We start from the raw sequence: 17,536 nt of genomic DNA on the forward strand, positions 1-17,536 counted from the left end.
TGGCCTTCCTCCAGGTCAGTGACCTCCTATGAGGTAGAGGGTGAGTCCGGGAAAAACTGTCCTTCGCCTTGAGGATCATCCAGAGCAAAACTTTAATCCTAAAATTGCTTCCATCCACCAGCTCTCTCCCTCCTGCCTTCCTCCACCTCCAATACAGACTGTGTGTGGAAAAAACACATTCCCTTGAATATTAGTGGGGGCCAAACAGGGTGTAGAATGGGATGTGTCCCAAACACATCATGGGCTCTGGAGTCAAATTCTCTGACACTTGCAGGATGACTGCTTTGGTTCCTGGTGCTGCAGGCCCTGGTGCCCACCAGTGTAGCTGGCAGAGCCCTGATGCAGAGGAGGGGCAGCTGGAGGGGGTACTGCGTTCTGCACCCTCGGGCTCTCTAAAAGGGAAAAAAAGATAAGAAAAAATCCACACCAACAAAGAAAAATCTTGTCTCAGAAGACTCAGACAATCCTGGTTAATAACGAAAAGCATTCCCGTGGATGATGCTGGTGAAAGGAAGGAGCATTGAGGGGATTCAGAGATGTGCCCTGAGCCTCAGAGATCAGCCAGCTGAAGCGGAGCTGGGCTCCTGCAGCCTGAGTGCTCCCGGCCCTGCAGGCCACTCCAGGCTTTCCCTCTTTAGAAGGAGTTGCCCTGTGCGCTGGGCTAAGTGGACTAACTCCAGGCTGAGAAAGGCCTGCTAAGCCCCTTACCACTGCAATTCCCAAATCTCTGGGAAATGCCAGAGTCCGCAAGTTGGTGCTATGTTCCATCGCATTGCATAATACTACGCCATTCTCTGTGTGTAGCGGCTGTACTATATATATATACATCAGGAGGCAACATATGGCTCTCCCCATCCCCACCTGTCATAACTGTGACTATATCACTTCTGACGACCAGAAGGAAGCTGCTGGGCTGGGCCAGGATTCTAAATGCTGCGGAGGTAATTCAGAGCCATGGAAGTTGCACCATATGCTTTGGGGTTGCCAGCTGCTTACGTGCATCGAGACGGGGTTTAGTGCCAGTCTGCAAAACCCAGGGGTGGCACTCTTCTCACTGCCGTGTGCACCGGGAGAGGGTCTGGGGTGCCACTTTTTCTCTCCCCGGAGGAGAATCTGCTGGGGACCACAGTTCTCCAAGAGGGAGCCCATAAGGAAAACAGGCTCCCCCAAAACCTGCCCTTGATAACATCGGGCCTGGCCAAATAGTATTTCTTTAAAAAAAATTTTTTTTTTTGGTTTCATTTTATTGGATAAAGGTTAAGAAAGCGCCAGCGTCTGAGAGAAGGAAAGCAAACGCCGCCCGGCTGCACCCCAGCCTGGTGAGGGTCCGTGGCGCGGCGAGGCACGCGTCTACCTGGAGGCGCTGGTCTCGGCCAGGCGGTTGTTCATGATGCCCAGCGCGCCCACGCCGCCCGAGAAGCCGTTCTGGCGCGTGTTGACGCACACGCTGCGCGGGTAGCCGTTGGCCGTCTCGGACAGCTGCTTCTGCAGCAGCGCCAGCGACACCTTGTTGGAGGCCGTGAGGTCGCGCATGGAGATGAGCTCGCCCGACAGGCGGCGGCCCTCGGCGTCGCTGTCGCGGGCCGCGGGGTCGGCGCCGAGCGCGGCCAGGCGGCGGCGCAGCCGGGAGCCCGGGGTGATGGCGTTGCGCCGGGCCAGGGGCGCGCCGGGCGCCGGGCAGCAGCGCGCGCAGCAGCGGCAGCTCAGCTTGCGCAGCATCCAGTTGAGCACCTGCTTGATGAGGATGGAGATGACGTTGAAGAGCGAGTAGATGCAGCACACGCCGAGCAGGATGAAGAGGAAGTTGCCCAGGCGGTAGAGCCCCTGGTTCCGGTAGGCGGCGTGCTGGCTGCTCACCAGGTCCCCGAAGCCGATGGTGCTGAAGGTGACGAAGCAGAAGTAGAGCGAGTCCACGTAGTCCCAGCCCTCCACGCTGGTGTACATGGCCGAGGCGCAGCAAGCCAGCAGCACGGCGAACAGACCCAGGATCAGCAGCACGTGGTACACCGAGGGCTTCCAGCCAGCCAGGCAGTCGGCTTCCGAGAGCGCTGAGCCGCGGCGGAAGGTGGCGGGCAGCAGGCCGCTGCGGCGCAGCTGGCGCTCCCGGCAGGCGCGCATGATGAAGGCCAGCAGCGAGATGATGCGCTCCAGGAAGAGGTTGAAGAACAGGATGGTGCCGGCACAGCCGAACAGCCCGTAGGCGATGAGGAAGGCCTTCCCGCCCACCGTTGCGGGGGTGGTCATGCCGAAACCTGTGGAGACCAGAGCAGGGGTCAGCGAGGTCCTGGCTGAGCAGGTGGTCCCCACCCTGCGCGGGGCAGGCGTCTGCAGATGCTGACATGGCTCCTATGCTGAGTGGCATCGCTCAAGTGGTATTTAGACATTTCTCTTTGGTGGCACTAGATATGGTTCCTAATCTGGGCAACCCCTAAACTGATGGAGGAGACATGGCCCCTCGTCTGGGGGGGATCTATAACTCAATATGGGTGAGGCAAGATGGTCACTAGGAGGGACCCATCAGGACACACAAAACAGAAACCACTGCACAGATGCAAACTACTGTGATGCTCACAAACCGAACAAGTGTCACCTGGTCTCCTATCCCTCAAATTGTTTTTTAATGTACCAGTGGCACACCTGGGCCTTGTTAGGACAGAGTTCCATAAAGGCTTCATTTTATGGGATTGCTGGGGACCAGGTAGGGTGTGTTCAGTCCAGGTAGCTATATTTGATGGTCTCTGAAAAGGGGTTTATGAAACTGACAAATGGATTGTTTGAGAATGAGTCCACAACCTTCAGAGAGTAAGCGTGGCTCTGCCATTGGACATCAGCTCCTTCTCACCCAAGGACAGCCATCACCCTTGCTCACACGTGTAGCCAAGGGAAAGGTTTTGGCCCCGCTGGGTCCTGTGCTGCCGTGTGTCTGGAGTGGCTTTTATCCTGAGAGGTCTGCTCTGTGCCAGGGCAGCTGCTCAGTGCTTTGACTCTTGTAATTAAGTCTTAATTTACCCATTCGTTCAAAGCACAGTCTTTAAGGGAGCTTCTTTATCAACTGATTTCTGCAGAAGGCTTGGCTTCCCACCAGGAGGCTTGGCCCCTGTCATCCAGGGCAGTGCAGAGTGGCAGCTCTGCTTCTCCAGCCTGAGCTCTCAGCCTGTTGTGATGTCCTTGTGGGACCCATGCTGCCCGCCTCTGGTTATGGGAGGGGATGTAATCCCTTAGCATGAAGATCCACTGCTGCCTGGAGCCTGAGCAGAAAATGCATCATCTGTCTGAGTGGCACAATAGCACCTGTCAACATCTCTCTGTAGCAGAAGTTCGGGGGCATCCCTGTTTAATGCATGCCCGACGTCAGGAGGTCTACCTGTGCACTGTTAAGTGGGGTGGCGCCAGCTCTGGGAAAGCGGTGGCTTACCATTTCCCTAAAAAGGCCAGAGAAAGTTTTTTTTTCAGAATGTTCCCTTAAACTTGTATGCTAATCATTTTCTAGATTCCTTGGAGGAAATGCCCAATTGCCTGACATTGTCTTCATCTTATGCTTAATGACTCAAGTTAGGAGAAAATCTTATCATGATACCTCTGTTGAGGAAGATGGATTATGTCCCTAGATTCAGAATTTGGCCGTTAAGAGTGTGAAAAAAGCCAAACTAGCAGTGTAACCAGGAACTCAACAGAGGGATTTTGCTGCACTTTAAAGCCAAACTCAGATTCTTGAATTCATGAAGAAATCAGCTCTGAATCGATATGACTATACGTGGAGTGGGAGTGTTTGTATTTGTGTGTGTGTGTATTTATAAAAAGTCCTAGGTTGATGACTCAAGTGTCCAACAGCCTAATTCATGCTCTGTTCATACAAGGAAATACTATACAGCAAGGAAAAAGCACAAACCACTGCCACTTGCAACAACATGAATGAATCTCACAAAAAGAATGTTAAACAAAAGAAACTGGACACAAAAAAAGTATTCCATTTGTATAAAATTCAAAACCAGGCAAAACCAAGCTACAGTATCTTTTTAGGGATGCATACTTGGCTGGCAAAATTATAAGGGAAATCAAGGAAGTAATTTTGATAAAAGTCAGAATTGGGGTTTCCTCTGGGGATGGCAGGGTGTGGTGACTGGAAGGGGACCCAGGGGGACTCTGGGGTGCTGGAAATCTTCTGTTGATCTGGGTGGAGGTTACATGGGTGTTTGTTGTATAATAACTTTCAAATTGTGTGTTTTATGATTTTTTTGTACTGTCATGATAAAAACTTCAGAATGCCTAGACTATTAGAACTGTGAGGCACCTTAATCCTGGTCTGCCCCTCGCTGTATAGGTGAGGGAGGAGGGGCAGAGAGGGCATGGCCTACAGCTTGGGGGGACACATGCCATTCATGTGTCCTGGCTTCTAGCTTGGTGCTTAGACCGTCATACACAGCACTGCTGCTACTCATGAAGGGAAAACAACACCTCTCCCAGGGGGATCACTTGGCTAAATTCCTAGAGAAATGAAAAATCCTGAGCCTGGAATATTAATACTATGCCGAAGAGGATATTGAATGGGATTTTCCTATTTTGAGAATTTTCAGCTAAAGTCTTAAAGCTAAGAGTGACATGTAATATGTTAGCCCTCATTCTAAAGAGAAGTTTTAGATACATCTATGTCATATCGATTAAAATGGCAAAATGGGTCTGGTGACTAGTAACCCCTACTACCCACTTCCAGGCTGTACAGAAAGGTTAGAAATTATCCAGGGATAATGGGAGATGGTCCTGAAGTAGGAGGGGTGCTGTGGCACCCGCAGGTCTACAGATGGTGGTGGTGGTGATGGTGAAGAGAACGTCAGGCTGCAGCAAGGGCAGCCTGGCAGCTCATTTCCCAGTGGATGCTGGCTGAGCTGCAGACACTTGAAAGCTTACCCAGGAGCACTGGAGTGGGGCGTGGTGAGGTTTTCGGGAGAGCCAGAGGTGTCTCCTGGAGTCTGACGCTGTGCTGGATAGTTCTGTGGGTCAGAGGCTGACCGGAGCAGCCCACACAGGCAGGGACAGGAAGAGGGCATCAGTGGGAGCAGTCTGTACCCCCAGGGCACCTTGCACCAAGGATGGGGGAGAGTGACATGGGTCAAGCAGACTCTGCAGACAGCAGCCACATCTGAAGAGGCTCTGCCTGGGAGGGCTGCCTGCTGGATCAAGGGTGCCTGAGGGGCAGAGGGCAGGGGACAGTAGGCGATGTAGTCACAGGAAGCACCACCCGCTCAGGGAAAGGTGCAGGGCAGTGGTCCCTGTATTGGGGGGGAATCTCCAAAGACCCATATGGGCTCCATGCAAGGGTATGTCTGTCCTAGCCGTGGGTATTGTGATGCCACCAGCAAAAGCTAAGAAAGGATGATAGTGGCACCAGTGACGTAGGACCAAGAGGAAACAAACAGGTGACTCCTCCCATACTGCAGGTCCCTGAGCGGGGGGCTGGGCCAGAGCTGGAGGGAGAGGCTGAGCTTTGATTAGAAGTGAATTTGAAGATGGGATTTAGATTGGGTTGGACATCTGAGAATGGGTCTCAATTTTAAAACCGGTGGTACTTAAAAAAATATTATTTGGAAAACTCTAGCATCTATCCAAGATGTTGTTAAGAAATCCAAAGGAGAATTCTTCAAAACCATAGATGAAGACAAAGCCATTTCCTGTGCCAGCCCATTTAATAAACTGGTTCCAAAGGCCCACCACTCACACTGCCAGCCCCGCAGGTCTCGTTTCGCTCCATCTCTACAACCTTTGAGGGAAGCACACCCCTGTTTAACAAATGAGGAGACCTCGGGTAAAGGGGCTAAGTAGTTGCCATGGCTGCACAGCCCAGAAATGGTGGGGCTGAGCCTGAAACCCAGGTTGGCTGGTGTCTAACATCCACCTTCTCTCTGCCACCCTAGACTGTCTTCTGAGGGCACCGCAGGGCCTCTGTGCCTCTTAGAAAACCAAGAGGGCTGGCAGCTGGGGGAGCACTTTCATGGCAGGGTGGCTGACCCTCAGTCACAACTCCTGTCCCCAAGACTCCACTCTCCTCCTGTGGCTGTCTCTCCACTGACTGTCGCTGGGGAGAGGGGCCACTGCTCCTCCCTTAATGTCTTCACCAAGGTGGACTCATCCCCTTTCCCGTGGCACAGCTAAGACAGCGGGAAAATTCAAACCAGACTCAACCCAGGGCTTGGGGACAGCAAGAGGACTGAGGCACAGAAGGGACCACTGCTTCTGGCCCACAGTCCAGCCGGTTGCCCCCAGGCAGGGTGCTCATCTGCCTGCTGGGCTCCTGACAGGACTGCCCCTACCTGACCTACCCCTGAGTCAAAAGCCATCTCCAGGGCTTCCCTGGTGGCGCAGTGGTTGAGAGTCCGCCTGCTGATGCAGGGGACACGGGTTCGTGCCCCGGTCCGGGAAGATCCCACATGCCGCAGAGCGGCTGGGCCCGTGAGCCATGGCCGCTGAGCCTGCGCGTCCGGAGCCTGTGCTCCGCAACGGGAGAGACCACAACAGTGAGAGGCCCGTGTACCACAAAAAAAAAAAAAAAAAAAAAAAAAAAAAAGCCATCTCCACCCTCGGGGAGCATCTTCAGGTTCCTCCAAACTCCTCCATGAGTGGATCCTGGCTTCTGCCCCAGCAGCCCCTTTAGAGTCCACGTTTCTTGCTCAGGATCTGCCTCTTCCCTGGGTGACAGAACCCAGAATGAGACTTATTTTTCCACCCACGCTTCTTCTTCCCCACACGGCCGTGGCCTTTGCCAGGGCCTCCACACAACAGCACCACCAGATATGCACCTGGAGCACCGTCATCCACCTGCTCATTCCTTTCTTCAGCAAACACTTACTGAAAACCTGGTTTGGCAGGCCTCGGGCTGCGCTCAGGGCTGTGGTGGAAAACCAGACAGACACCCGCACAGAGGATCCGGGCTGCCTTCTTAGAGGTTTTGCACAGCTCCCCACCCCTCTGCTGCCTGTGGCTCAGCCCTGGGCCAGGGCACAGCTTTACCCTGCTGCCCCCGTGCAGAGGCTGGGCCAGACCTGTCCTGAGGTGTCCTCATGGCTGACTCCAGGCCCAAAATGATGCCAAGTGCTTGACTGGCTGTGGCACTCTCTGCCCAGAATGAAGGGGACAGGCAGGTCAGGAGGTTCTCTGTGCCCACTTCACCTCCCTTTGCTTTCCTACAGACCCACGTCGGCTCAGCTCCAGAGGCAGGGCGGAGGGGGCACAGTCTACCCTCCGGCCCCATCAACGCCAAGAGGCTCAGAGCTCTGGGCTGCTGAGACCCCTGGGCGGGCCTCTTGCTGAGGGCAGTAGGGTCCGTGCCCAGTGCTGCTACCTAGCCAGATGCTTCCCAGGGTGGAAGAACAGTCCCCCAAGCTCTGGGGAGCCAGGCCGGCTCTGGAGAGGGGCCTTGAAGCTTCAGCCAGAGAAAAGGCAAACCCAGCCACCCCGAAAATCCCCATTTCCCCCACTCACACCCTGCGGAGGCAGGCGTAATCTGTCCCCGGGTTCGCACCAAGCCTCTATTTTGTTTATGCCACAATTGATCTGCCATCCCAGTTTGCAAAGAGCAGACACTTGGGGGCTTTATTATGCCACTTTGACAAAAGCTGTGAAGCTCATTCCCACAGCCTGTCTGGTGCCGCCTTAGCAAATGGGGCCCTGGTGACAGGGCCTCCGGAGTTCAGCTCCGAGAGCCTGGAAGTGAGATGGAGAGACCAGCACTGGTCTGAATCGGGCCCTGGGTGGCAGCCTCTGTGCTGGACACTGGACGCATGTCCCCTCATCCAGTCCCTCCAACCACCCTGAGAGGGACGCATCATCAACCCCAACAATGCAGGCGAGGACATGGGCCAAGGGAACTGAAGATACTCGGCCGAGTTACCGTTTGTAAGTGGCTGAGCTGACCCTGAAGCCCTTTCCACTGCGTCAGATGGGAAGCCTGAGCTCATCACCTTGGGGACTTTTTCCCACTGGCTCTGCAGTATCAACTTGGTGGAGGGAAAATATAATTTATAATCCAATCTGGGATACTTTTGAGAGCAAATAATTACCCCAGGATAGCAGGTGTAAACCAGAGCTGATCAAGCAACTGGGATGCATGATTAAAATGCAGATTCCAAGGCAGGTCCCACTCCAGAGGCTTATTTAGAGGGACCCAGGAATCTACATTTTAACAAATGTCTCCTGATGACTCTAATGTGAATGGGCTAAACCCCTTCCTTTAAGAAACAATATTATGCTGTATCCCTGATGACCCTGCTGGTTGGAATTTGCCCAATTTCAAATACTTTGATTTAAATTTCTTTTGTAAAAAAAATTTCCAGCTTTATTAAGTTACAGTTGACATAAAACTGTAAGATATTTAAAATATACATCATGATGATTTGTTGGTTTAAATTTCAAGTGACCTAAAACCCTTGTTGTGGACATTGCAGCTGTCTCCTTAACAACCATCACCCCACCCCACAACCTAAAGTGTAGCAGCCAGGCCCCTTGGAGCACTGACCCAACTGCCAGGGGTGGGCTCTATTAGTCTAGGCCAATCAGGAAAATCCAGTCCCTTATCACGACTGGCTCAAGGATGGATAGGCCTAAGCCAATCAGTGCAGGCCATTTTCACGGCTGCAGAGACTTGCTCAGGAATGGGCATGTGACCCCATTCAGGCCAATCAGATGAGAGTTTCTCTGATAGTTTCTGGGTAAAATGCGTCTCACTTTAAAAAAAATACTTATTTATCTTATTTATTCATTTTATTTTATTTATTTTTGGCTGCATTGGGTCTTAGTTGCGGCACGTGGGATGTTCTTTGAGGCACGAGGGATCTTTCGTTGCGGCGCATGGGCTTCTCCCTCTCTAGTTGTGGCATGCAGGGTTTTTTTTTCTCTCTCTCTAGTTGAGGCCCGCGGGCTTAGTTGCCCTGTGGTGTGTGGGATCTTAGTTCCCCGACCAGGGATCGAACCCATGTCCCCTGCATTGGGAGGCAGATTCTTTACCACTGGACCACCAGGGAAGTCCCTAAATGCTTATCACTTTTAAGAGCTGCCCTGGGTGTGGAGGGAGCAGGAGGTGGCCCCAGGAGTGGTTGGCGGCCACCTGTGGCCATGAGGAGCCAGCCTTAGATGAAGCTGACACTGCAGAGGTCTGTCCGAGTATCCTGAAAACCCTAATGAGCTGTCTAATCAAACTGCAGGCTGCCTGACCTACCCTTGGACTTCCAGTTACATGAGCCCATAAATCTCTTTTCCTGCCTAAGCCTTCTGTGACAGGCAACCAAACACACTCTAGCTGGTGCCGATGGTTAAGGGCCTGGTTAAACATCCCAGGGTCAAGGAAAGGGTATCAGACTTGAACTCAAAGCTTTGACTGCTGTTGTAGCCTCGTATCGGCCAAGTGATGAAGCAAGTCACTCTAACTCCTCTGAGCCTCTATTTGTTCATCTGTAGAACGTCGACCCCCTGATGCGAGCCCTCTCTGTGAACTGTAATACAACCTGCCAATGGGTGTTCCTCAAGATGAGACAGTGGACTTAATGCGAGGTGGAGAGAATGCCCATGATTAAGAAAAAGAAATTTTAAGTAAAGTGAAACACGTTTATTCACTGCGGGACTTTTTGGAGCACTCACCGTGTTAATGTGATTTATGAAACCACCAGGGCTATGCTAACACTATCCAGTGTTCCCCAAACTAACTTGACCATCGAATGTATTTAGTCACCTCAGGTGACTCGAGTATTTCAAAGAGTAATATTTGGGAAATGCCATACTCTATCCTCGTGACAAATTAAGGATGAGGCATTTAAAAACATTCTCGAGGATTTCCCACGTTTTAAAAAGTCACTGCGACACTGCAGTGCCTTTTCAGTGCCTGGCGTGTAGAAGGTGTTGGGCCATGTCTGCTGGGTGAATGAACAGACTGTCACTCTGCTTGTTTGGAGCAGTGATTCTCAAACTCGATTATCTAGGACCCAGCTGGGGATCTTGTTAGCTTCTGGGGTGGGGCTCACAATTCACAATTTCTAACCTGGTCCCAGGTGAGGCCACTGCAGCTGGTCAGTGAACCTTATTTTGAGTACCAAGCACAGATGACTTATAGTATTAATTACCTTCAGGGGCCTGTCTCCACAATGAGATTGGGAACCCCTTGGGAGTAGGGACCAAATTATATTGGCTGTTTCGAACTATCGGTTATATGGGCTGCTCAGGTTTGAATCCTAGCTCCACTACTCCCTAGCTGTGTGTCTTTGAGCAAATTAATTGACCTTTCTGTGCCTCATTGTTCTTATCTGCAAAGTGGAGATGATAATATTTGTATTTTTGTACTCAACTGAGTCAATATGTGCAAAACACTTAGAATAGTGCCTAGCACATTAATAAGCCCTTAATAAAGTCTTCTTCTTTTTATTCTCCACAGTGAGCAAGGGAATCATGTATAAATTAGGCACTGATAGTTATTTGTTGACTGAAAATAAAAGTTTCAAGAATATCTCAAGGGTGAGAGTTAAATATCAGGGAGAGTGGGAAAGCTGAGGTGTGGGGTTGGTGGGCAGAGGAAGGGAAAGGACCCATTAGGACTCATCAGATAAAATACAGGACTCCCAAATAAATATGAATTTCAGATAAACAAATCACTTTTTAACGTAAGTACATCCCAAACATTGCACAGGCCATAGTTACACTAAAAAATGCTTCATTGTTTTTCTGAAATTCATATTTGACTGGGAGTCCTGTATTTTTATCTGCTAAATCTGGCAGCCCTACCCATGGCCCTACTTGTCTGCTGGGCACACTACTTTGGAGAGCGTCTCCTAACATCCCGCTCTCCCGGGATCCTTCCTGACTGGCTGGAGGAGGGATAACAGGCTCACTTTAACAATCAAGGAGCCTAAAGGTCACACAGAACTGGGCCTTGCCCACCCAAGGCCAGGCCAGCAGCCTAGTCTTCCAGCGCCTCTCTCTCTCTCCAAACAGGGAACAGTGGGAGATGTGGAGTGGGCTGTGGTCAGAGGGTGGGGCTGCCATCGGGCTGCTCTGTGGTTGGAGCTGAGACAGGGACTCTTGGGGAGAAGGAGGGAAGCTCCTGGCCACATTCCGTGGAGGAGGGCTGGACGCTTGAGAGGAGACACTTCCCTGGGACTGGAGCCCCAGGCCTGGAACCTCAGGGCTGCCCATGTCATCCTTTTCCAAGTCCCTCCCCTGAGGAGGACAACTGACCAGCCTGGCCAAACCTTTTGGGAGGGCTGGGAATGAAAGGAAGACTAGAAGAACTTTAGTGACGAATGGAAACGCGGAGGGGATAATAATAGCTGAAACGTGTTGAGTCCTCACTATTTCCGGGCACTGTGCCAAAACTTCATGTGTATCAATGCATATTCCGTCGTCACAGCTCTGTGAGGCACTGGGTAGCATTCATTCTAAGTCACAGCCTTTTTCCTCAATTTTTTTTTTTTTTTTTTTTTTTTGCGGTACATGGGCCTCTCACTGTTGTGGCCTCTCCCGTTGTGGAGCACAGGCTCCGGACGCACAGGCTCAGCGGCCATGGCTCACGGGCACAGCCGCTCTGCGGCATGTGGGATCTTCCCGGACCGGGGCACGAACCTGTGTCCCCTGCAACAGCAGGTGGACGCTCAACCACTGAGCCACCAGGGAAGCCCTTTGCTCAAATTTTAACAGCCCTGAAATCAGGATGCATCTTACGATCAATGACTTGACATAGTTTATTTGGCAGCATTCTAAATTCTTAATGGTACACGTTATTGGTATATTTATAATTGATGGTGTCTTAGATTTGATGAACTACAATGGGAACTATTATCATTCCCATTTGTGAGATTAGTAAACTGAGTAACACTTAATAAAGACACTTAGGTTGAATAACTTGCCCAGATCACAGAGCAAGCAAGTGGCAGAGCCCAGGTGTGAAACTAGAGGAGGGAGCTTGTGATGTGATAAGGGAGAAAGTTAAATGCACAAGAGTTCGGAAGAGTCATAGGTTGCTTTTGGTTGGAGCAGCAGTTCTTAACTCTGGCTCCATAATGGAATCGCCTGGGAAATTTAAATTAGTCCCCAGACCAGCTTAGGTCAGAAGCAGGGCTGATGTTCTCCTGGTGCAGTGACTGGGAGAGTCTTACGGAGGAAGAGGTATCTGTGTTCAGTCTTGTAGGGTGGATGGGATTTCGAGAAGGAGGAAGTAGAGGCCTGGGCTTGAGAAAGGTGTGCCCTGCTGGGAGAGCGCTGTGCACAGGGCCAGGGTAAGGGGCTGGGTTCAGCCTGGCTGGTTCCCACGTGCAGCTTGGCGTCTAGCCCACAGACAACGTTTAGTAACTCTTGGAAGAAACTGTAGCAGAAGGAGAAGGACAAGGCTGGGAGACCCTCCTATCCACGTTGTACTCAGGCTGAACTTGCAGGAGCACTGTGGCTGTGAGGGTGTCACCTGACACCGCAAGAAGCTTCTCCATCATCTGGGCCTGGCATCCGGCAACATGTCTGGCCTTGTAGAAACTTACAAACCCTGGAAACATCAAGCTGCAGAAGATAAACTCAGGGAGTCTCCCTTCCTGCAGGCTTGGGAAGGGCCAGCATCAGCTTTCTTGGAGAGTTGAGAGCAGAGGCTGTGGCGTCAGGCTCTGGCGCCTCCACTTGCTGATGGGCCAATGGGGACACGTTATTTCTCCCCCTAAAAGTGGCCTGATGACCGCCTACTTCGTAAGGTTGCTGTGAGGAGTAAATGAGGAGGTGGCTCCCCGGTGCGTTCAAGAAGCAGCAAGCGTAGCTGGGAAACGCCCGGGCGAGGCCCCAGCCCTCACAGTGCAGCTGAAGAGCCGAAGGTGGAGCAAGGAAAGGGCGAACCACGGACTAGGAGTTTCGGCGGAAAGGACAAGCCCCACCCCCGTACACACACCTAAGACGACTCTACCGCTAACTTGCTGTCCCTGCGTTTCACCGGGCCTCTGTGTCCTCGGCGGTCCCTGGTGAGTGGCAGTGTCCCCTCTGGGATGGCTTCAGGCTCTGGTCCCTGCGCCGAGTTGGGGGGTGGGGAGGCACCACCTTTTCCAATCCTGAAATCAAGGGTGGCAATGGGGGAGGGGGACGCCGGAGAGTGGGCCTGTGGTGGGAAAGCTGAGACTGTGGGCTGCGACGTTTGCTGCCGCTGGAGGGTTTGTCTAAACTGTAACCGAGATGGGCAGCTCCCTGAGGGCGGGCGCGGGCCTGGGCTCGTGCTGGATGCTCCCTGACTCAGGACAAAGAGGCAACACAGAAAAACACAAGTCACGTGGAGAAAGCGGACCCTTCCATTCTCCTGTTCAATTTTGCTTGTTCTCTGGGGGCCTTTGGGATGATCTTTGTTTGCTGAGAGCAGAGGGTGTGTGGGGATGGCTGAGAGGGCAGAGGGGCTAGGAAAAGAAGACTGAACCCCGCGGGCTGCAGGTCGGGGATTTTTAACATTAGGAAAGTTTCGGTAATTTAGGAGTGATGGGCAAGTGAGCCCAAGAATCCGCTTCGAACCTTGGCGCTGTTTTCCTCGCCAGTGGGGCTCATTGAACCTGCCCCACCTGTGCGCTTCATCTGTGGGATTAAGGTTTTCTCTCCTCACCAGAAATCATTCAGCAAAATGAGTTGTTAAAAGCCAGTTAACTACTCCTGCCTCCAGGAAGCTCCCGCTTACAATCTCTCCCGGGGCCTGAGCTGGAGCGGCTGTCAAGCTCAGGCCCTCGGAGCTGGAGGGAAGATGACTCATTTACATAGAGCCCGTCCTCCGTCCTGCCGCCCAGGTCTGTCCCTGTCTCTCTGATGACTAATCCTTTCCAGGGATGAGCTCACGGCCCTACTGCACACCACGAAAGGAGGAGAGCCTTAGCCTCAGCCCAGAATCTGGGGAGAAGACTGGCTCCAAGGCCAGGGGCGGCAGGGGTGGTCCTTGATGGGACAAAAGTCTGGCCATCGGGGCTTCCCTGGTGGCGCAGTGGTTGAGAGTCCGCCTGCCGATGCAGGGGACACGGGTTCATGCCCCGGTCCGGGAAGATCCCACATGCCGCGGAGCGGCTGGGCCCGTGAGCCAGGCCGCTGAGCCTGCGCGTCCGGAGCCTGTGTTCCGCAACGGGAGAGGCCACAATGGTGAGAGGCCCGCGTACCGCAAAAAAAAAAAAAAGTCTGGCCATCAAGAGCCCGCACCGGGGCAGTGAGATGAGGAAAGCCCTGAAGCCCACCCAGCCCTGGCCTTGCTCCCTCCACCTTAGGGTTCCCCCCACACACAGGGCTGTGGTGAGGCACAGGCCACCTCTCAGAAGGGCAGACACACCTGCTGTGGGGAGAAAGCAGGTCCATCAACCCGGAAGTGTCAATATGATGTCAACTGAATCACATTTCATCTCAAATCCTAGATCAGGGAGGAGCAGATTTTTAAAAGGGAATCTGCGGTGGTTCCTGTCAAGCAAAGGCCCCTGCTCTCACGTACACAGTTTCAATTACTCTCAGTTAATTCAGTTTTTATCCACCTGGCGAAGCACGGGCTCATTGCTGCCCACGCAGCTGTGAACCACATTTGAAAGAGGGCCTTTGCGCCCAGGCTGGGGGGAGACGCGAAGAAAGGGGCCAGTGCCCTAGAGGCTCGTGCCTCTGGGCCGCTCCTCAGGGCTCCAAGTCCATCCCACTGACTTGGCCTTGGTGCTCGGCCGCCTCGCCATACCTCTTCTCACAGAGGCGGTCTGGCTGGCTGCTCCAGAGGAGCAAGCAAGCCAAGAAGGCACGATGAAAACAAACCGCACTTTAAGCTGCAGCCAGGGGAGTGCTGTGGAGGGTCCCGGGGAACCCTGGGCATGGCCTGCTGACGTGGCCCCTAGCCCGAGAGGCTGGTAAGCCAGCACGAAGGGCTCCGTTAGGGCCTGGCTGGGTCAGGACGGCTTAGACTTGTGCCCCTGGACTGAGGCTAAGGGCTGAGGGCGCCTCCTTCTGCAAAGGGGGTGGTGTCTGTTCCTACCGCACGGTCTGCTCCCAGCCCCACTGCGGGGAAGGGAGGTTGGTCATTGGCTTACAGGGAGGGAGGGACGGAGGGGCTGGACGGCTACAGCCTTAGGCTGTGCGCCGCACTCTGCTGGTGCGTTCACAGAGGGATCCCCAGAGCTGTTCCCGGAGGCTGCGGCAGTGTGTGGCTTCTGGTCACTATTGAGGAATGGAAACCGAGGCTCAGAGAAGTAAAATGACCAGTGAGAGAACATCACCAGCATTCAGGTCCCAAGCCCCACACTCCCGGCTCTTTCCTTTCCATGTCTTAAGGCCTGACTCAGCCTTTGGTTCAGAGATCGTGGGGGTGATTTTGTGGTTTTTGTTGTTTTTTAAAATTAATTAATTAATTAATTAATGGTGGCGTTGGGTCTTCGTTGCTGCGCGCGGGCTTTCTCTAGTTGTGGCGAGTGGGGGCTACACTTTTTTGCGGCGCGCGGGCTTCTCATTGCAGTGGCTTCTTGTTGCGGAGTACAGGCTATAGGCGTGGGGGCTTCAGTAGTTGTGGCACACAGGCTCGGTAGTTGTGGCGCACGGGCTTAGTTGCTCCGTGGCATGTGGGATCTTCCCAGACCAGGGCTTGAAGCCGTGTCCCCTGCATTGGCAGGTGGATTCTCAACCACTGCACCACCAGGGAAGACCCTGTGATTTTGTTTTGAAACATGCAAACAACTGTACCATGCAGGAGGACTTGCTGTGGCCAAAATACCTGCCCTGGGCCTATGGCATGAGTCCGTACCAGATCCCAAGCAACAGGAGATGGAGGCTAGGGCTCAGAGGTGTTAAGGACCTTGTCCAAGGTCCCAGCAATTCCAACTCAGGTCTGCCGACTCCAAATCCCACATTCCTTCCATCTCATGGTGATGACCTTGCCTTTAATCCCCTCCCCCCATTTGCACAGAGGCCCTGATGACTTGGGACCCAGATTCCTGGTTTTCTGAAAACATTCTTTCTCCTTCTGGTCCATTCTGCACATTGTCCCAGATCGACTGCATTGAAGCACGGCTCTGCCCAGATCTCTCTCGTGCTCACTCCACAATGAGCTCCCAAGTGACAGGAAGATCCAGAATTTCTTAGACTGGGATTCAAGGCCCCAACTTTTCTAGCATCATCTCCTCAGAGAACCTTCTTCTTCAGGGCCACGAGTCCGCTCACTGATCCATACACACACAGATTCATCCGCCAGGTAGTTACTGAAAGCCTGCTCTGTGTCAGGCCCTGTGGAGATATGAGGCGAGCAGAATGGGCAGAATCCCAGCCTGAAAGAACCTAGTGTCCAGCAAGCATACCATGAATATTCCCTCCTCCGTGCCTTTGCACCCACCATTCCCCATCTCTCAAAGTCTGCGACAACTTCTTTCCTTTTCTGTTCACCTACCTGGATTGCATTTGTCACCTGACAGCACTTAGAGTTCAGCAGGCATTTAATTATGTGCTGCTCACAATGGCCCCCGTACTACTGACTGTGGTCCCACGGGATTATTTAACCTTGTGTGTTTCTGTGTGCCCTTGCCAATGAGGACATGACCCGTGTCTTATGTTTCCTCTCACACTTTATAATGCAGGAGTTCAAGGAACAGCTACTAACTTCCTGGCAGAACCAGCGGTTTGTCTAGTGACCACCAGCAGGTTCCGTACCAGAAATGTGGTTTCCGTTTTAGTTTTAGTTAATTTACTAACATGTTTTTGAGACCTGCTGTGTGCCAGGCGTGGGAGAGGGGGGGAATACTCAGATGTACAATATTGTCCATACCCTGCTGCCAGAGGCCACCAGGTACACACCTGCAGTTGAACAAAATTGAGTCTACAGACTCACTTTAACAAGGGAGACTGTCCACCATGGGGGGCATCGCCATCAGCAGGTATCAGAAAGGACTCATTCAGGATTTGGGCTTGAGTTAGGTGACGTGGGGGAGGGCTCAAGAAAGCAGGGCTTTGCTCTGGATTGGATGCTACCAAAGCAGGGAGCAGGGGTAATTCTACAATTGGGTATTTTAATAATTCTTACCTAGAAGGGGGAATGATGGGGCAAGGCCAAAGCTGGGATTGGTAAAGAAGCAGCAGTTGCTCATGTTAACCAGATGGGGGTGTTTGGTCATTTTTGTGGTTTGGATGATTTTCTTATTTGGTCTCTGTTCAGACATGATTACCGGTGAGTGGTCTGGTTTTTACTCTCACTCCACCCTGGTCCCAAGGTGGCCTCATGTGATGTAGATGTCCTGGGAAATTGCTTATGTTCAAGGTCAGAACCCCACCCCCACACTCCCTGTTGCCTAGCTGTGAGTGCTGGGCCAGCTCCTCACTCTCAGAGGTTGCTTTTGTCTTTCTCAAGACAGTTCTGTACTTAGCGTTCCATAAGATGCTATTCACTATTTCTTTTTAAAGAAATTCCTTCCAAGTCTTCCAGTTTATGTGGCTCTATATATGGGAGACATCATGGAATGCCAGGAAACAAGAGAAGAGGTCTGGGTGGGCTTCCTAGAGGAGGTGCTGCTGGCTGAATAGTAAAGATGCCTTACCCAAGCAGGTGGAGGCAGTG

The 17,536-nt window shown here is 52.5% G+C and overlaps 1 protein-coding gene across 1 annotated transcript in view; it reads right to left on the reverse strand.

Moving 5' to 3' along the window:
- Positions 1 to 1,255: 1,255 nt before the first annotated feature.
- KCNK12 (potassium two pore domain channel subfamily K member 12) overlaps positions 1,256 to 17,536 on the reverse strand; it is a 53,383-nt gene continuing 37,102 nt past the window's right edge. Inside the window, exon 2 of the mRNA XM_082642841.1 lies at positions 1,256 to 2,252. Coding sequence (XP_082498967.1) covers positions 1,351 to 2,252 — 902 coding nt within the window. The 3' untranslated portion in view covers positions 1,256 to 1,350. The remainder of the gene's footprint in view (positions 2,253 to 17,536) is intronic.

This window comes from Mesoplodon mirus (genome assembly GCF_964341445.2).
Source record: "Mesoplodon mirus genome assembly, chromosome: 14".
Classification (NCBI taxonomy): domain Eukaryota; kingdom Metazoa; phylum Chordata; class Mammalia; order Artiodactyla; family Ziphiidae; genus Mesoplodon; species Mesoplodon mirus.